The following is a 20,408-nucleotide window of genomic DNA, read 5'->3' as shown; positions in this document are numbered from 1 at the left end:
TTGTCAATAAGTGTGGACTGTACATCCAACCATTTAAGCTGTAGTCTTTAGTATTAGAAATAAACAAAATTATATATATATATATTTTTTTACTGACCTTTTCGAAGGGGAGATGAGATCTGGAATATTTTCCACTTCCAAGAGGTATGTAAGACTTGTAAGGCTTTGCCTATAAGAGATTACAGGTTTTTCTGTGTCTAATTTGAATTTTCCTGTGCTGTGCTGTAGCAAGCACTGAGAGTATTACCAAACCTAGAAACCTCATTGCTGCCAGGGTCCAACGCAACAGTTGTGACTTAATCTTTTCATGGAGAAGTATGTTCAAATTTTTTTTATAGGAAAATCATGTTTAGTTTTTATTGTCTTAAAATTTTCTCTAAAATTTAAGAAGGAAGAAACTAAATTACATGAAGAGATAAAACGGCTTAAACAAGACAAACAAGCTCTTGAGTTAGACTTGGGACAAGCAAAGAAAGAGAGAGATCTAGCCAAAGTCCAGATTGCTTCTAAATCAGGTAAAGGACCCTTATTTTGCTGAATAATTATGCCTTATCTGTGTTTCTTTAAATAAATATGTAATTAAAACTTGTTTTTTATTAAAATATAACCCAGAATCAGATATATCTAGACCTTCCAAATGCTATCTAAACCTCTAAAAAAAATCATACAGTGAAGGAGAAGCCATAGTATCTCCTTGGCAATCTATTAGAAAACATTTTCTGATAAGTTTTTAACCTATAATTTATGCTTCATCACTTTTCTTGATATTTTTCTCTGAACTCTCTCCAGTTTGACTTTAGCTTTTTTAATGAGAGGACAGACAGAAATTGGACTCCTTTAGCTTCCAGTATCAGGCATCACAGCTGCTAAAAGTTGTATTAGTTTCCTTCCTGACTTTTTTCAAAATGCTTGATCTCAAACTGGAAGGTGTATGGTTAATACATACATAAGTGTGTACTCTGTCGTCCATGTTATTTGTTTATTAGAACTTGACCAAAGGTAAGTTCATCTAGGATGCTACTTTAAATACCTTTCAAGGTAAACTGTGAACCACTGATTTTTTTTGTTTGTTTGTTTGTTTTGGGTTTTTTTTTTTTTTGAAATACACTTGCATTAAAAATCCTAATTTGGTTTTGTTTTAAAATTTTACTAATAGACTTGTCGAAGTAATAAATATACGAAAAGTACCTGAGAAGGATAGTGTTGACTAATTGCTTCTAAAAATTCTTCAATAAAACAATAGTGAGAGTGTTTTTTACCTTGTAGGTGAGAAGTCATATGAACTTAAAATTATGGAAGACTCATACAAACAGGAAATTGCTCATTTAAAAAGACGACTTCAGTGGTATGCAGAAAATCAGGATCTTTTGGATAAAGATGCAGCCTGTCTTAAAGAGGCGAGAGAGGAAATTGAGAAACTAAAATTAGAGGTAATAATATCAAGTGTGGGGGTTGTGTTTTTTTGTTGGTGGGGGCTTGTTTTTTTTGTTTTTAAGAAGTTGGAACTTAATTATTTCCATTTTATTGATGAGTACAACGTAACTTTGACCTTCACAATGCTCCCATCTTTTTCAAGAATAAGCATGTGAATTCTCTGTAACCTTCAAATTAAACATGCTTGGYTTTATATTCAAAATGGTTATTTATTGCCTATGTGGTCAGAATTGCAAGGGCATAATGCTTAGAATTGATTTGCTTGTGTTGGGTGTTTTGATGATGCTTCTGGAAACAATTGTAATGTGATTCCTTAAGACTCACAAGAGCAAGTACACTTCTACACTAAGCTTGGAACATCTCTCTTGTCATTTTTCTTTACTCCTCTTTACTCCTCTTTAATGTTGCATAAGCAACATTTTTTCTTCTCACAGGTATTAGTTCTAAGTTCCTTTTCTTGTAAACCATCTCTGGTTGAGGGAGGGAAAAAAAACGCTCAACATACAAAGCAAGTAAAACTAGTGCATTAATGTTTAATAGTTCTGAGATTAGAATTGCCTGTTAGTAGAGTTGACTTAAGGTTCACAGAAATAAAGAATCTTACCTAGTGATAAAATGTCACTGATCTTGGAAGTTTCTTAATGGCATGTTATTAATGAGATCAGATTAAAGGAGGTGTTTCTGAAAGGGAAGCCAAGGAGAGGATGATCACTTTAAGACCACACATCAAACTTTTATCAACATGTGATTGGTGCACATTAAAATCTTAACAATATGTCCTTAGTGTGAGAGAAAATATTTTTAGTTGCATTTTTTCCTGGGACAGGCTGGTGTTCAAAAACAGTGAAGAGCTTTACTGTCATAGAAACTATTGAAAGAATCAAAAACTCTATGCTGGCATAAGTGTTGCTCATAACCACATTTCCAATATAGCATTAGATGGCAAGTTTAGCTCAGCTGGTTAGAGCGTGGTGCTGCTAATGCCAAGGTTGCAGGTTCAATCCCCGTACGGGGCTATGCTGAGGGTTGGACTAGATGATCTCCAGAGGTCCTTTCCAACCTTGCCGTTCTATGATCTCCTTTAATTCTATGATTGGTCAGAGAGAAACCAAGATGGGTATATTTGCATTTATAGAAGGTGTAACATACTGTGAAAGCAGTGGCTGATAAAGGTAGGAAATCCAATTTTAGATTCAAGCTTTGAGTCTTCATGGCCAGATTTTATGGGGAGAGCAGAAACATCAGCTATCCAGTTCCTTCCCCTGATACCAAGAGTCAGCACAGCATAATGTCATTTTGTAGGCACAACATAATGTCATTTTTTGGCTGTTTCTGTATCTCGCCACAGAGCACAGCTCTGCAAAACACAGACTATTTCCTTAACTGATGCTATATTCGTGCAAGACCAATGTAGTCCATTATATTATTTCATATTAACCAAATCTGTATACTGGGAGGATGGGAGAAAGAAGCACAAGATTTACTGTTGTTCAGATAAGAGTGCCCTTGAGCTGAAGTTCTCTTCTGGGAGCCTGTGGCTAGTTTCAGATACTTTGATCTTAAGAAGCTATAACTTAATTTAGGAACCTGAAGAAAAAATGAACGTAGAAGTTACTATTACCAGTTCTTAAGTTGTAGAATGCTTCTATTATACTGCATTTATATGAAACTTTGGTACTCTTGTAATGGAAAAAGTCTCTGAATATATAGTTCAGGTGTTTTTCTCATAAATTGGACAGGTCGAGAAGTTGAGAACTGAAGCTGGAAATCAGAGTGCACAACAGAAGAAACGTTTAGGGGACAGAGCGGCAGATGCTAAAAGAATTCAGGATCTTGAGCGACAAGTATGCAATAATATAACTCTTTATGGCTTAACCTTTACTTCAGATAAGGTCTCTCTCAAAGTATACCAGATTTCCTGTAAGRATAAGACATTGAATGAAGCCACTTGATAAAATAACTTTTATACTATGGACACTTTTACCACAGTAAGCTACAATTATTTTATGAAGGTCCTCCTGCTACTGTGTTCTGATAAGTTTACTGATACACCTTTTAAATTAATTGAATGCTAAATTACTGTAAAATAGAGTTCCTTGGAAGGTATGAGGAAGAAAGCACACAGAAGCTTGCTGTTTGTCTTCTGAGTCTCCACTCTCTGTATTCAGTAACCCTTCAACCTTATGATTCAAAAATAGGAGTCTAAATTTTACTGAATTCCTACAAGATTCATGAACACTGGAAGCGTAGAGAGCTTAAAATCCATGTTCCTGATGAGGAAAAGACAAGAGGAACTGTGCCATCCTGAATTTTCAAGAGAGGGCAACCAGTTAACACTTGACCCAAATTTTTCATTATTCATACTGATTCTTGCCTAACCAAATGGTTAGGAAGTATGAGCAGAGAGCTATGTTGGGAAAGCTGTGGGGGTGCAGGACATGCAAATGATCCTCTGCCGTATTTTAACTTGGAGAGTGTAGAATGTATCTTATTTATAGATAAAAGAGCTTTTATTAGCCTTACACTCAGGATGCTTGTTTATTTTAAAGCATACAGTGAAATAAAAGAGATTAATCTGTTATTGGGAGAGTAATTTCAATAATGTTACGAAATCTCTGTAGCATAGTTGAAAAGTAGAGAGGAATGTGGAAGAGTGAATGTAAGTCCAGGAAATAGCAAATGTTTTAAGTCTTATTKGGCCCTTAATATTGTTAATGCAGAAAAGTAAATAAAAACCCCATTTGTTATAGCACCGTCTAGAGACTAGAGCTGTATTCTGTTTAAATACAAGATGTTGTAAAAGTCAGAGTTAGCAAGTCTTGTCTGTTTTATGTTGAACAGTCTGAGTTTTATCAATCTTACTTTTATAAGACACTTTCTAAAACTCTGATTAGTCTTACCACTCTCTTCTGAACTTGTTCGTTTACTTTAATTTAAAAAGTTGATCTTAAAGTCCTCCTCTTACAATGTAAATGTAAGCAATGTGAAAAAGCATTATATCGAAAAGCCTTAAAATATATATCTCCAGTTCTCATTCTTCACGCAGCTTTTAAGTGGATTACATATGTTAACGTTCTGTCACTGTACTTTAGCTCACTTTTCATGAGAATTTTCTTTTTTGACTTTGACTTAATTTTCTTTTTGGTAGATCAAAGAAATGGAAGGGATTCTAAAAAGAAGGTACCCAAATTCTTTGCCTGCTTTGATTTATGCTGCTGCTGCTGCTGAGAAAAGTAATGATCTTTCAGCTAAAACACACACAGTTGACTTCTTGGAGAAAAGAATAAAAAAGTTAGAAACAGAACTTGAGGGTAAGGATGATGAAGCTAAAAAAAGTCTCCGTGCTATGGAACAACAATTTCAGAAAATAAAGGTAAAGATTGGATGCTTGATGAGTAGCATACTCTATTCCACAAGTAATGGTATAAGACTACTGGAGTCTAATACAGAACAGTGGTGAAAATTGAATGCAAAGACCATATTCAAGGGAAAAAATGCTCAAAAATTTTATGACTTGAATATTAATGACTTGGGCATCTGAAATATAAAGAGCACTGAAATTGTTAGTTTAGTACTGAAACTGAGAGGACGTTTTCCTGGGGCATTAATAATTCCATCCTTAAAATAGGGCATGTGGACTTCATTCTGTGGATCAGAGAAGCTGCTTGCTTACTTCCTTGCTGTATCAAAGGTTTTCATTTCAAATTTCATCTGACTTTACTTTGCTCTGGGGAATGCCTAGGAGCACTAATCATTCTATCCAAAAATTAAATGATAGCAGGTCTTAACCTTTGTGTTGGGAAGCATTGAAATTTGGCGTTCTACTTTATGGAAAGGTAAACTGCACAGATGTTTAATGAACAGAAGACGAAAGCATTGGTCAGTTGTTCTTGCTTCCCATGTGAATAACTTCTCATGCCTTCCCCAGAGGCTCTTCAGGCTAATAAGAGGTTAAAATCCTCTCAGTTTTTCCTCTGTTAAGTAGGGAGAAAGATTCTGTGTTTCCCTGAACTTATACTTCTCTTTTTGGAAAGGTGGGTAAAACAAAAAAACACAAGCTGTTCTGTTAGAATTTGTGATGATTTTAAAAAATGAAGTGTAATTTTGAAGCATGTGACAGTAGTATTTGCAAACTGACACCCGGCAAATACATAATGGTGTTTTTAAACAAAGACAAAGATTTCTTTTGATATTTTTGTTTGTATTAAAATCATATGCTAATTTGCATGCCTAAGTTGTTACAATCTGAACAGACAATTATATAAAAATGAAAGGGAGGGTTTCTTGTTAATTTAATTTTTCATTCCCATAGCTACTGTATTCATTGTGAGTGGAAAATGAACTTGTAGTAAACTTGCAGCTGACATATGTTTGTTTAATGTAATTTATTCACTAAAACTCACTAGTTTCTGAACTGATTGAGCACAGTGTTGCTAGTAATACTGATATGTGTCTTCTGTTGTGAAACCTTACTTCAAGGGTGCAGTACTTTTTAAGAATAATAAAAAGAGCTAATAATAAATAATAAATGTACAGCTGAGGAAAGTGCTTTCTTCTCCATTCTCCCACTCCCCTCTCCCAGGTACAGTATGAACAAAGACTTGTAGAGCTTGAGCAACTACTTGCCTATAAATGGATGAGTGAATCACCAAAACTGAACAGTGATAAAGCCAGTTTTACAGAACTTCAACAGGAACTTCAGAATCTAAAGGAGATCCATCAGATCACTGTTAAAAACCTCCAGACAGAAATTGAAAACCTTAAAAGTCAAAATTCACAAATAACACTTGGAAGTAAAAAGGATACTAAAGACTTGCAATCAACAGACTCTCAAGAGAAACAAGCTAATACAAAAGAGAGAGTGTTAAAACTAAACCAAGAACTGGTCACCAAAAATAGAGARATACAAAACCTTACAAAAACTGTAGAGAAACTTCAAAAAGAAAGGATGATGATGTTGTCTGATGATAATTTTAGAAATAAAACGGATAATAAGGAAAATTCTGCAGAGATCTTGAAAAAGAACACCTTAGCAAGAGATACAAGGAAATCCTGCAAGAGCGAACCCTTGCCAGGCATTTTCAATGATGATAAAGTGTACCAGCCACATACGTTTTCTGATACTAATATATCAGAAGTTCTGCAAGAAAATAAACAGTTAAAAGATGACCTGGAAAAATTGTCTCTAGAAATGAACCAGCAGAGAGTAAAGTCTCAAGCAACACTGGCTTATTCTGAAAATAATATAAGAAGGTAAATGCTTGATGGGTTCTTTTAAAAAGCTTGTTGAAGTATTGGCTGATACAGGATTGTAATGAGTCATGTGTTAAGCTAGCATTATACGTGGCCAATGGTCTCTATAAACTTTGTTTCTGCTCTTTCTTTTTTTCAGTGCAGTGTGCCATCACAATTCCTCCTCCAGGCAGACCTATATTAATCCTGTTTATCAACGCTACAAATTGTCACGGTTTTGAGCAAAAGCGTCTCAGTATAAATATTGCATCTTAGATGCTTTATGTTCATATGTTGTATAGCRCTACTATTTGGTATCCATGCCTTCTTCCAAACTGGGACATTCTTTCCTGGAATTTACTTGACCAAATGTAGAAATTTTGTTTCACCTGGTCTCTAGTAACTCCCTTTAGTCAAAGCAGAGGAAATAAGCATCTTTAGACTGGATCACATTTTATCCTAAAATAAATACGAAAATTTATTTTAATAAATACTGAATAATATAAATACTGAAATATGACTGCTGAATTATGATTTAAAAGCACCTATTTTCTGTCTGATTTCTGTAAAGGTGATTAGCTCAGTTACCTGTTTGCTAGCTGCTTCTAGTTAGGTGAGATGCGTATCCAGTGTGGTCTTTCTACTCTGTTGACCCTCCAGTGCAGTAAAACTAATGATAGTGTTACCTTGCAAGGTGGGGTTATGAAATTTTCAAGATATGACACCTTTAACTTTTCTGGTTATTTTGTGTTCAGGTGAGAAAGCACCACCTGTACCTGCCTCACTGCATGTTATCTTCCTCTCCTCCTGTCCAGGATGCAGGAAGACACAGCAGAATACATTGCATCTCTGAAAGCTTCCCATCAGAGGGAAATAGAGAAGATTCTTTGTCAGCATGCGATGGAGCATTCTACTTCTAAAGTAGCTGAGCTACACAGCAGGATTTCAACACAAGAGGTAAAATACAGAAATGACATTCATTATACACCATGATCATTAAAAGTTTCTAGATTCTGGATTACTTTACCTCTCTTTGATGTAGGATGTATAGTTTCAAAAATGAGCTTGTGTCACTGTATATTTGTGCATTAAAATTTGGGGAGAAAATGTGCATAGTATGAAGGTAGTCAGAGCTACTAGATTTGGATTTTTCTTTTTTGTTCTTTAACTGAGGGAAATAAATTCAAGGTCAAGACTTGTCTCCAGATATTATATGTGTAAATGTGTACTACTTAACAATTTGGGAACTTTAGAGGTAGTACTGTTAATACATACATAGCTTATACCTGCAGTCCTACAGCTTTGATTATATTTTATATTTTTCCTGATTAGGTTTTCAAATGTTGTTATGGATATTTCTGTTAATGTAGAATATTTTTAATCTTGTAGATATTAATAAAACATCTCCARGAACAAATCAATGAGCAACAGAGACATCAAGAAGCCCTTCTAGTTTCACAAATGCGAGAGGAACTCCTACAAAAGGAGGTATATTTAAATTTAGYTTGGGGTGCCTTATGCTGATAGAAATCCTCTTCCTTTTTGTTCTTTTAAAGTTTCAAATACTATACAGTAAAACAGGTCTTAAAAACAGTATATTTGTTGGTTGTTCCTARATCAGTTAAATATGAAAATGCAATACATTTTTCTACTGTGGACAGGAAAGCATGACAGATCACAGACAATAGTACTTTGATCTCCTTTGATTTTCATGAAAGTATCTGACATCTGTATGAAAATTGATCAGTAAGTTGATTCAAACATTCACAGCTTCTTTGAGAGCTGTGATGGGTAAGAAACAGACCACAGGATTTTATTAAAAAGATATTTTATTTCATTATTCTTCGAACACAAAGACACAGAACAAAGTCTTCCTTTTTCTTCATCCTTCATTGCTGCAAAATGGTTTGTCCTTTGCCTATGAAATTTGATCCTTTAAGAAGAGAAGTTTAATTGTCACAGTTCTGAAATTCGCTTCTGTTTTCAAAGCAGGAATCTATTCTTTCCTATTTTTCTACTTCTTCTTTTGATAGTGTATAATCTAAAAATTACACTTGCTCACTTTTTCATTTTGGAGTTAATATTGCTCAAATTTTCTGAGTCTTTAGCTCAAGGTTTTTGACCTATTGGTTATACTTGTTTCATTCTTGAGGTGCTGCCAATCTTATTTTTACTGCTTGCTGTTCAGGAGGACAATACAGGTTGTACTAGAATTGTGCGTGTTTCATTTAGCATCTCTTTGATKTATGAATACTGCTAACTTATTTTTATAATGTAGTGGTTATCCTGCAAGTGTTGCTAAAATGAATTATTTTCTGTAAGCAACAGAGAACTTCAGATGCTTAATCTCATTTAGTATCCTCCTTTAGAACAAATTAAAGRTGTATCAGCCTACATTCACTACATACTTAATATCATTAATCTGAATCTCAGTAAGCCTATTCAGTATTTTTCTTATTCATGCAAAATTCTAACTCTGTTGTATAAAGTTACTATAGTAAAGTCAGGGTTTGCAAGGAGAGAAGGAAGATCTTTAAATAAGCTCTGTATTTAGTGAATAAAGACTCATATTATGAATCTAATAATAAATGCTGCTGCCTTTCCATACAGAACTTGTTTCAATSCAGTGATCTTTGTATATTGTTTTATGTGTGTATACTTCCTCCTGGGGTAACAGGGTGAGAATACGAGACAAACGTTGTTCTGCTTCTTCTGTGCCTGTTTGCTTTACAGATTATTAATGATGGCACAGGCAAACTTTTTTGAGTGGCTCACTGGAGGTCAGTTATTTGAACATAATCTCAGAACTGCTGTCGTGGACTGTGTCATTAAGCATGCACTTACGTAACAGATCTCAGCTCGCACGTAGGACAGCTTTGCATTCTGTYGGTAGCAGAATATATGAAGCACATTTTCTCCTGAGGCTTTTTTCCATCATAATGTCTCTCTTGCATTTTTCTTGTGTCTAGTTATGTTGTTGAGCTCATGCAGCAGTCTTTTCCTTCAGTGGGGTAGCTTAGCAGAGGAGGAGCAGTGAGTTATTTTCACTGAAATTACAAAACCTAGAAGTATTAAGACTTCTGCTCCTTTGACTAATGTGACTGAAACTGGCCCACAGGCTCAAAGCTGCTGGAGAAAGAGAGGCAAAAATGTAATAACATAGGCTTTATTATTCTAGAAAACAAAGTTTCAAAGTAGAAATAATAGTAAGCCACCTTGGAGTCACTTCTGAGTAAAAGTGAGAGCATCTTACAAAGACTCAGTGTTTCCAGCTACTTGAATTTAGCAGCAAAGAGCCAAGGATGGCTAAGGACTTGAAGAAGGTCAGCAGTAATCAACAGCAATGGATTTTGAGAGCTAAGGGTTGTGGTAAAGGATTAAAGATTTCAAAGCTTTGTATCTAATTTACCTATACATATTCAAGAAATTGCCCCAAAAATACTTAAGATTTTAAATGAAGAAACATCAAGTTATTTAAAATTTTCAAAGAATAAGAATAAACCAATAAAACTTTGTAAAAATTTCTGGAGGATTATGAAATCTATTACAATTCATTGGCTGAGTTGATTTAACCTGCAAGTTATTAGACGAAAGGAATTTGTAATCATGTGTGTTGCAGTATGTTTTTTCTTAATTTACTCTTTAGAAATGAGCCTCACTGATGCATTTTGCATGTAATCTTTATCCAATGTATGAAGGGATTGTATAAGAACACTCAGTTGCAATGTTCTCAATGAATTTGAGTATGTGTTAGAAGTATACAAATTGTCAATWTTTTATAAAGTGATTGTTCATAAACTATGAATAATCACTTCATAATATATTATGAACAGGACTGGATTTAATAAAACAGCCTCGATTTTTCATATCTTCGTTACCTGGTGAAAATAAGAGGTTATGTCACTCTTTACAAATGAAAGATCCTAATCTAAATCCATGAGCCCCTGTTTAAGCTTTTAAATATGAGGTTTCTATTTCACATCTCCCTTCTGAATGGAATAACTGAACAATGCAAATGTGCTTTGAAAGGAGCCTGTTTCATACAGTTGTTAACGTAATGATCAGTACTTTCATGGATTATCTCAAATTTTAGGTGGCAAAGCTGTTAGAAGAATTGAGAGAGGCTAAGGAGAGCCAGAGTCCTGAAATGAAACACTTCTTGTGCCTAGAGAAGAAAATCAAGCATATAGAGACCAGACATGCAGAACGAGAACAAGAACTTCAAAAGGTAAACCAGAGCACATCTGCATTTACTTCTCAAGTGTCATTTATTGGCTGAACTGTAGTTTTACAGTACTTTCACAAATTCATTCAGCCCACACTTGAGGGGCCAAAGACTTTTTGATAAAGCTACACTTTTGTTTTGGTGCTCTGATGCAAATCAATGTAGATGCAGTCCTAAACAACACTTCCTTGCTGTGGCAAGGAAGATCATGTGTACATGACTTGCAGATCAGGTGTTTATGTACCTGTATTTCTCCTTACAACCTGATCTAAGGAGGCCATGCTTCAAGCAGGGACCAGATGACCTTCAGAAGTCCCTTCTAACCTTATTTTGTTAAGCTATGATATATTTTCTAAGTTGTAATTTTAATTTTTAGTCCTAGAAGCTTCATTCAGAAAAGCTGCATTAAATTTAGACAAACATCTTGCAACAGTTTGCCACACAGTCTTTAATGCTCTAAACAAAATAACTGCTTTATCCCTTATAAACTAAAAATTTTGAAAAAGAAAATTGTCTAATGATTGTTTGAGAGTTGGATCTTGACACAGCTGCTTGTATCTAGAAGTTGTGTCACTTGAACAGGTAAAACAATTTTACATGAATTCTTGCATCTTCTGCTACAGCTTCCATCCTGATTTTCTTTCTGGGCAGTTTCTATCATCTAGAGAGAGTTTTGCATTTCATGTAGGTTTTCTCAATGCTTTCATCACTAAAATGTTTTAGTTTCTTCTATTAGTGTTTTAACTTCTGTTTTATTTAAATAGAATAGATGAAGTCAAAAAAGGGCAGTGGGAGTGGGAGATGATCTAACTTGCTGCAATTCTTAGTTTGTGGAGCTTGTTCTGCAGTTCTGAACTAAATCTCAAGGAAGTTCAGTTTTCTGCACAGAATTGTTATTGATGGTAGTAGGTTTCAATCTGATACAGAAACAGCTTTTTCTATCAGAAATGTAAAACCCCCCCCCCAAAAAAAAAAAAAAAAAAACAGGCATAAAACAAGTCTGTGCCTGCTGCCATGGATGATTTTATCTTTGTTAGCATGCTGTCCTGCTTAAACAACTGTAAAACAGTTGCTTTTTTTTATTTTTGATTCGTATTTGCATAATGTGATGATTTTCTAACATTTCCATAAAGTATCTGCTGCTGCCTAGCCTGTGATCTAGCTCCACTGAAATCCATGCCATATTTATTCAGTATTAATAATACCGTATCAGTACCATATTACTAATACATATTACTATTAGTAATAGTAGTACTAATACTAATCTGTATTACTGCCATGTTACTAATACTTTTGTAAAGTATTAAAAAAGGTGGGGGGGAAGAATATTCTAAGCAACAGAATTACTACTAAGTAATCTCATCTCTCTGGTGTTATAGTAGCCTTGTTATGCATAAAGCTTTGGGTTTTGTTTGTTCTAGTTTTGCACCTTTAATTATTTGCACTGAACACTTCCCAAAATTAATGATAATGAACAGAACAATTTGAAATAAGCAGTAACTCCAGGACCTTTGTCACAACAGAGTATTTTCTGATTATTCATAGAACTCATGTGGCTTTTAAATTGCACAGGACCTTTGCACATGAATATATAGTTCAGATTTGGTTTGTTTCTGCTGCAGAGTATTCTTTAATTAACACATTTAAATGCAAATTCAAAAGGCTTGTTTTGGAGTACAGACAGTTTCATGTTACATGCTCAGCTTTGTCTTACATATTCAGACTTTCAAGTGCTGCTTTGGAGAGAATAAGTCAAATTCTTCTGAGGCTCCTTAGTCAGTAATGAATTCTACCCTGCTGTCATTACTGCAAATATTTGAATGATTTATATCTACAATCAAAACATGTCTTTTTTGAATTCTGAACAAACTGTTCCTGTTTAACATCAGCACTGGGCTTTGGGACTGAGCATTAAATATAATGAAGTGGTATATCTTTGCAAGGGGACTGCTCTGACTAAAGAGCAAATACTTGATTAAAAATTGCATACTGCTGTTTACTGACTTGCTTGCAATTTGCAGGCAACACAACTAACACAACATATTACTGATGCCCGGCAAACCCATGAAGTTGAGAAGTGGCGAAGACTCGCACAGCGGAAAAATCAAGAACTGGAGAAATTTCGAGTGGAATTGGATTCAATACTAGATGTTTTACGAGAACTGCAGAGACAAGGGGTGGTTATTCCAGCGCCTAATTCCAGTGGATTCAGCATGTTAGATAGCTGTTGGAAGACATGATTAGATATGAGTTGATTAGAGAAGCAGAATACAACATTATGTACAGAGAACAGTATTGAAAGTCATTAATATAATACTTGTAAATTGAATTACACGCTGATTTTGTCTGAAATCTTGTTTGTCCAAACGTAGATTCACATTGAGTAATGCTCCCAGTCATACTGTATGTATGTCTTCTATTTTGTTAGTAATGAGTTTCGGTGCAAAACTTTGTTAAATATTACAAATATTGAACTTACTCCATCACCTCAGTTACCATTGAAAAATTCCATTTTATGCTTTTCAGACATTGTGGAACATGCCTGATTGATTAACTTTTATCTTTAACACAAAGCGATAAAGAAAAGTTACATTATAACATATTTTTAATATACAGTGTTTCCAATACTTTTCATTTTGTAGGGCATGAAATCCTCTTTTTACCAACATTTTCCTTCTCTCCCTCTAATCCATAAAACTTTCCTTCCATTATTTTAAAGATCCCCCTCCAAATTTGTAAATGCTTGAAGGCTTTGAGCAGAGCAGATGTTCTCTGGTGACTTTCAAATCCAAACAATTTTTTGTTTACTCTGTAGACAGTCCCAACTCTGCTGGTAAGGATGAGGGGAGAGCAGTCTGGCTGACCTGTTATGGGATGGATGCAGAAAAGCTTGTAAAATACAGTGTGAGAGTAGTTATCAGTACCCTTTTAAACGAGAAGGATGTGTTGTTATGTATGTWTGTTTGTTTTTCTTCCAATGGGCACATATACACCTAAGTACAGCCTGCAAACTAGTGAACAGCCTGGGAGGAATTCCTCAGGGATCACTAAGGTGCAGCKCTATGTGGTGAGCTTTTGTTTCCTTGTTTCAAAAGGATATGGACACAGCGGGGCTGCTCAGCTCCAGCAAGGAGCCTATGGAGGGAGGATAAAAGACAGCTGTTAGGTTTTCTTATATGAAACGCCTGCTGCTAAGAGGACAGGTACTAAGTCAAATTATAGTATGGTACGTTCAATATAGCTATTTGGTGGCTGAAAGGACAGGTTTTCTAACACTAAGCTCAAATACTAGATTGAAGGCTTGGCACTGCAAGGCCTTAAAAATTACATAGAAAGCATATATTGTGCTACAACCTCAATAAACTATATTTGTATTAGGCAAAGGTGAAGCACAGTTGTACTCTGAGGACCCATCTTTTTTGTAATTTTGTACAGTTCACACTGTATTTTATATCATTTGTTGTACTTGATGCTTAGATTTAAGTCAAAAGTGAACTACAGTCCAGATCGCGCTGTGTGTGTGTACATTTTACACACACACACACACACACACACAAATCTGTATGCTGTGCCTCTTCAAGGCCCAGCAATAAAAATGCATTTTAGTTGATGTATCTATAAGCGTATGACTGAGCATGCATGAAGAATAAAAATATACCAAATTATACCCTCTAGGTACAGACATAGTAGCTAACTGCAAGTTTTTTTTTTTTTTTTGAAAGTAAATGTGCAAATATAGTGTGTGTGTGTGTGTAATGGTAGTCAGTTTAGGATTAATATATTAATCTTGGTTGCTTGATATTCAGCTATTTTCAGTATTCTTAATATGAATGATTTTGTTCACAAATARTGAAGTGTTCATGTATATTCATACAGTATGTAAATGCAACTACATTTTGTATCAGCTCTGAGCAAGTATGTTGTATTTTCTTAATGAACAAAGATTTGGGACTGTTCTAYGCCTGAAGAAGTAAAATTGCATCAACTTATTTATTATTTCCTGTAGAGGTGACAGTATACGTATTGTGTTGTTAAAATGTAGAAGCAAAAGTGGGATTTTTGAACCACTGCCACATTGTGTATCTTTAGGGATGCAGGGCCTGGACGCAGGCGTTTTTAGCCCTGGTAGAAGCATTTCTAGTGCTGGAAACTCTCATCCTTCCAAACTGTCACTTCTGAAGTTTCCTGAGTGTACCAATCCCTAGGTAAAGAGAGGATGATTGCTTGCATTACTTCATTTGCACACTGTTTAATAAAAATTCTTAATGGTGGTGCATTTTAAAGGGCTTGAATGAAGTTTTTTTCAATTCAGTCTATTTATCCCTACTTGGTAAATGTGTTTTTTTTATCTTTACCATAAAAATACAAAACTGGTCTATACTGTTTCTCACATTTTTAGTTGTACATTCACCAAAGCWTGCTTTTTGTGTTTTAAAAAGGCACTTTGCCATGAAGTAGCCACTCTACAACTGATGGAGTATCTGTAGGTGTTTAAACAGCTACTTTTCAGAGATTGTAAAGTCTTAATTTTAACTTACCTACTCAAGAAAGGAATTATTAGTACCTGACTCTACAGTAATAGGGKAAAAATACCCTGAAACAGCAAAAGCTGACAAAACAGGTCCCCAAGGTTTTAGTGTGATTCTTTGGAAAAATCCCTCTTGAAATTCAGTTGTATTTTTACAAACATACATTTTTATTATAAAATCCATACTTTTTTCCTCCCCATTTTGGCATGCCATACTTTCATTTTACATTTCCAAAAGCATTACTGTGAAGGGATGTGGAAAACCCTAAAAAATTATTCCTTTGAATCATGTGTTTACCTGGAAGTCATTTGTTTAAAACACAGTTGTAAGCATTAGGAGCATAATGATTTGATTTGTCATATTTGAAGGTTTTAAGAATACTAGCAAGCATCTAGTGTAGTGACTCATTGACCTAGATTACAGAGAAGCTATTATTTGCTTCAAGAGAGGAAAATAAGATTCATCGTAGAAGTGGCAGCAGAGAAGTAGAGGCAGTGCTCTCTTTCCAGTTTGCCAAAATGTTTATATCAAAATTATTCCWGTAACAAAGTAAAGAGGATGTTAACATGGAGGAAAGCTTTATTTGATAGGCTATTATACATTTTTGAAGCTTGCCATTAAGGCATGTATTTAACCATCTTGAAAAAGAAGGAACTAACTAAAAAAGAAGTACATCCAGTGTTGCTCAGGTTTTGCAGGGAAGGAGTATGGGTCAAATAAATACTGCATGACACTCGAAAGAGATTTCAGAAAGTTCTCTGGTAACTTTGAATAGTAACATTCAGCCTTTCATACAAATACCTGTCTATCAAAAATAAAAAAGCACAGGCCTCAAACACATGCAGCATGTTTGGTGAAAGGCACCAGCTCTGTGCTGGCCTTCCTGTCTATCAGTGCCAGAGCTACTGAGTAAATCCATTCCGAGACTGCAGTGCCTTCAGCTGATTTGTTTAGCTTAATCCTCTTTCAGCRCCAGGGGCTAGGGCTGAGCAGAGAAGGAAGAGCACGCTTTTTAATTCTGCCTTTGCCCATGTCTTGTGGCACAGGTGTGTGTAKGGTTTTCTGTGAAGTTTTTAATCACACTGTAGCAAAAATGTCAGTATTAAAGCACTTCAAGCTCTAAAGCTCAGAGGCATAAGTACTAACAGCAGGATAAATATACATCACTGTGCATTTTAACCTCATAGACTATACACCTCCAGATTTTAACAGAGAAGTTCACAGTTTAACCATTCCCTTTCTTGTCTCTCAGTACTGTTTTTTTTTTAAGGTACACAGGTAAAACGCATTCATGCAGAGTAACATTCAATAAATAAAAGTCTTTGAAAACTGGAATATGTAACTTGACCTAACAAGTGTTCTTAAGGAATACAGTATGTGCCTATGGAGACAAACACATACAGGTATCCTACATGCAGAATTTAGTAGCATCCTGTACTCTGAACTAGGGAAACTCTACCTAAAGTTAAATGTGGCACAGATGTTGCAGCTACATATTAAATGCATTAAATCTAGCACTGGTGATATAATATAACTAGAGAATTTTGAGAGGAGGCTATGAAGCAGACAGCCCAAACTAAGAAAATCTGCAATAATTCAATTTAAGGGTGAAGATAAGAACATCGTTAAATTCTGATATTACTTTCAAAGGATTGCCCCATTCAAAACATTTTTCATTACTTTGCCTCTTGTTGGCTTCTTTTTAAAAGAACTTCAGCATCTTTTCCAAACTGTTATACAAAACACCAGCCCCCCCCAACCCTTTGTAAGATAAAAGCATCTTAGCTTTTGTTCTTTGTGCAAACTAATAGGTAAGCACAGCTTTAAAATAATTGCTTTGAAAATTGCATAAAGTTTCTGCTTTTGCCTTTGACTACTGTTCTAATGCAGATTGTTACAGGGTTCTGAAGTGTTGGGAGACCTGTGTGGAAGTGTGGGGGTTGCCAGGTTATTTTTCTTTAAAGAAAAAACAGCTTGAAGGAATTTGTAAAGATAAATTTGAGGAAAAAAGTGAAAGAAAGAAACTAAGATCCACCAGAGAAGAAAATAAATAGGTATTGAATGCTTAAGTACCTTTGCAGGCTTAGCCTTGGTATTATGCCTTGATGACTTTAAGTACTTTTCATCTAGGCATTAAGCGTAACCAGCATTCATATACATTAATACTTTTACTTTCTCCCCAAAAGTAGCAGTTATGYACCAAAAGAAAAAAACATCAAGATCTAAGGAGGAACAAAGCTTTTGGTTAGACTACAGGGAATAATGCTTTAAAAATGAGAAGTTTCATTCCCTGATATCCAGAGACAGCTAAAGATGTTGTTCTGCACAGGTTTTCTCCAACTTAAGCAGTATTTGTTTTCAACCATGGAAAAGGAAGAATAAAAAAAAATAGATCACACATCACAATGCAGATTGCTTGCACAGAAGCTGTCCGTAAAAGCTGCATTTAGCAGAAATAGCAGAGCTTGTTTGTCAGACCAGTATTTATCACACACTATCTTTAATTCAGGTTAACCATGAAATAACTCACATTTGTTTGAGCTCCCTCAGTAGAAGCAGTGTTTTTCTGCTCAGAAGGCAGTGTTTTTCTCTGGAGTTGAACACTTGAGCAAAGATGAATTACCTGCTGGAGCCACCCAGGATTTTTCTGCAGAGACAAAGACAACTGCCCTAGGTTGTAAGACGCTTGTGGCGAGATGAGTCATCATTTTGTCCCACACCACAGATACAGACTATAATGAAAACTTTTGATATATTCCAAAACTGCACTTTAAAATGTTTGGGATCGAGAGAACTGTGATCTGCTGAATGTCAAACAGGGGAGGATGAAGACTTTCTGACTTCACTGGAAAATGCTTTTATTTAAAAGTACGTGCATGAGATGGACTTTTTGACTGCACAGAGACAATTCCCATGCCGCGATGCCTTCTGGCATCTGAAGTACTAAAGCTCTCAGTACAGTGCCCAAGGGAGCAAGTGTTGCAACAGGTTTCTACAAAAGCCAAAACACAGAAAGTGCTAAGAAAAGGGACAGGGATTAATCTGGGGAGAGAAAAGGAAAGCCTGAGGCTACAGCCTTTTTACTCATTGTTAGCTATTTACTGTAAAAGACAACCTTTTCTATACTCTAAGGACAGCAGAGCCATGCATTGCAATCCATGAAGATGTGGCTTCAGCCTCCTCTTGGGAATTGTATTTTCAACAGTAACTTGCTCATTTTAAACAGCCTCTGCTGTCCTTTAACCATAATCCCATTGCTTTAAATACAAGGAAGTGGTACAGGAAATTACATATGAAAACAGAAATTTTAGGAATAAGTGATTYATAATTAAGGCACAGAACATTAAAACAAGTGAGGAGTTATTCTTTCTTTCCCCTGTATTCCTTAAGCACACAACTCATTTGCTATTTCATAGAATCATAGAATCGGTAAGGTTGGAAGGGACCTCTGGAGATCATCTAGTCCAACCTGCCTGCTCAGGCGGGGTCACCTAGAGCATGTTAGACAGGGTTGCATCCAGGCGGGCCTTGAAGATCTCCRGAGAAGGAGACTCCACAACCTCTCTGGGCATATTCTTCTATTTGTCAGGTGAAGGAAAAGGAAGAATTCATCAAGTGTCTAGAGCATATACCAGCAGGCTCTCTAACACAAAACATGTTATGTACAAAGCAGATTACTTTCACAAAAATCAGATTAGGTACAGTATTATGAATTCACTAGTTTGATTTGGAGCTTCCTGTAGCACACTTGCTCCAAATCCAGCAAAGACTTTGAACCTGTTTTTTCTGCATCCCAGTTGCTTGCTGTAAAACCATTTGGGCATCAGCTACACAGCTCAGCAGGAAGCTGAAGAGTACTTTTAAGTACTTCACTAAGGTTCAGAACTTTAGTCTTAAAAACATACACAAAAAAACAACAACAAAACCCCACAACCCTCTCCCTAACAGAACAGCTGTGGTTGCAATACCATCCTAACTTGAGTACAAAAAGATGATGGAACAAGCACAGCTCAACTACATTTTTGGAGCTGGCTCTCTCAAAACAACTCAAAGGCCTACTAGCTCTTCTCTGGACCACTGGTCAAAAAAGGGGCAGCTTCCAGAGTCAAAAAGCTTATGGAGGCCCAGTCTTATTACAAGCAAAGTGTAATGCCAGCTTAACGCAACCACTACCACCTCCACACAATAATTCTATTGGCAAAAAAGGGATAGTTTTCATCTGATTTCTTATGACTTTGTTACTAAATCCTGCACTTAACAAATCAGACGTTCATATAGGCAATAAAATCAAATTAATGTTTGTGTAGAGCACTAATTCCAGGTCATCTTTGTGCAACTATCAGAATTTCAATCTGAAGTACCGTAACTACAGGCACCAATTTGCTTTTATTCAGCAGCAGATGGTGGTARCATTTTGTAAACACTGTAAGCAAACAATTTAATATGCAAGGTAGTCTCTTTGGATGCTCTGTAAACTGAGTTTCAGCTGCATCTAAATACAGTTAGGAATCAGGAGGAGAGATTAATGCCTGACAGATAGTATCATGCTGCTCACAGTTTCAGCCATCCTTTTGGGGGGTTGCAGAAGGCACAGAACACCCCCAAGGGCTGCCTGTTTATTCCGCGCTTCAGTCTTGATTTTGCACTTTTCTTGACCAAGGAGAGTTTTCACATCCCTCTCAAAGCCAGGCTCCAGCTTTCACAGTCACCACAAATCATTATGGTATTAAGAGAGCTGGATATAAACAGTCATTTAAAAACAAAAACAAAAAAAAAAGGAAGCAAAAACAATGCTGAGAAAGGAGCTCGGACCACAGAAGACATCAGAATAAAACATTCAATATTTTACTTCTGGTCTWAACTGAGTTCTGCCAGCACAGCCAGTATTCACAATAAAAAGCTCAATACATGGGCACAGATCTGAAATAGCTTCTGTCAAAAAAAGCCGAATGGCTTAGAAGGGCTTTCAACTGGAGGATTATGAGAAT

The 20,408-nt window shown here is 35.7% G+C and overlaps 2 protein-coding genes across 5 annotated transcripts in view; one reads left to right on the top strand and one right to left on the bottom strand.

The window, feature by feature from the left end:
* The window catches only part of CEP162 (centrosomal protein 162), a 49,683-nt gene extending 34,509 nt beyond the window's left edge, over window positions 1–15,174 (top strand). For all 3 annotated transcript variants that reach the window (XM_085299203.1, XM_085299205.1, XM_085299204.1), the window contains 9 exons: window positions 389–515; window positions 1,267–1,430; window positions 3,174–3,278; window positions 4,583–4,807; window positions 6,017–6,687; window positions 7,482–7,623; window positions 8,056–8,154; window positions 10,760–10,894; window positions 12,913–15,174. In XM_085299203.1, the coding sequence (XP_085155329.1) occupies window positions 389–515; window positions 1,267–1,430; window positions 3,174–3,278; window positions 4,583–4,807; window positions 6,017–6,687; window positions 7,482–7,623; window positions 8,056–8,154; window positions 10,760–10,894; window positions 12,913–13,131 (1,887 nt within the window). In that variant the 3' untranslated portion in view covers window positions 13,132–15,174. The remainder of the gene's footprint in view (window positions 1–388; window positions 516–1,266; window positions 1,431–3,173; window positions 3,279–4,582; window positions 4,808–6,016; window positions 6,688–7,481; window positions 7,624–8,055; window positions 8,155–10,759; window positions 10,895–12,912) is intronic.
* Window positions 13,030–20,408, bottom strand: part of MRAP2 (melanocortin 2 receptor accessory protein 2) — a 27,943-nt gene continuing 20,564 nt past the window's right edge. The window contains exons 5-6 of one of the 2 annotated variants that reach the window (XM_085299213.1): window positions 17,951–18,067; window positions 13,030–13,115 (exon numbers count right to left, since the gene is read on the bottom strand). In XM_085299213.1, the coding sequence (XP_085155339.1) occupies window positions 17,991–18,067 (77 nt within the window). In that variant the 3' untranslated portion in view covers window positions 13,030–13,115; window positions 17,951–17,990. Of the gene's footprint in view, window positions 13,116–13,687; window positions 13,756–17,950; window positions 18,068–20,408 lie in introns of those variants that run through there. The other variant, XM_085299212.1, reaches the window with a different exon arrangement.

The sequence above is a fragment of the Rhea americana genome, unplaced genomic scaffold (assembly GCF_003343005.1).
Source record: "Rhea americana isolate MKP2758 unplaced genomic scaffold, rheAme1 scaffold_147, whole genome shotgun sequence".
Taxonomy (NCBI): Eukaryota; Metazoa; Chordata; class Aves; order Rheiformes; family Rheidae; genus Rhea; species Rhea americana.
This window is presented reverse-complemented; position numbering and strand designations above follow the sequence as displayed.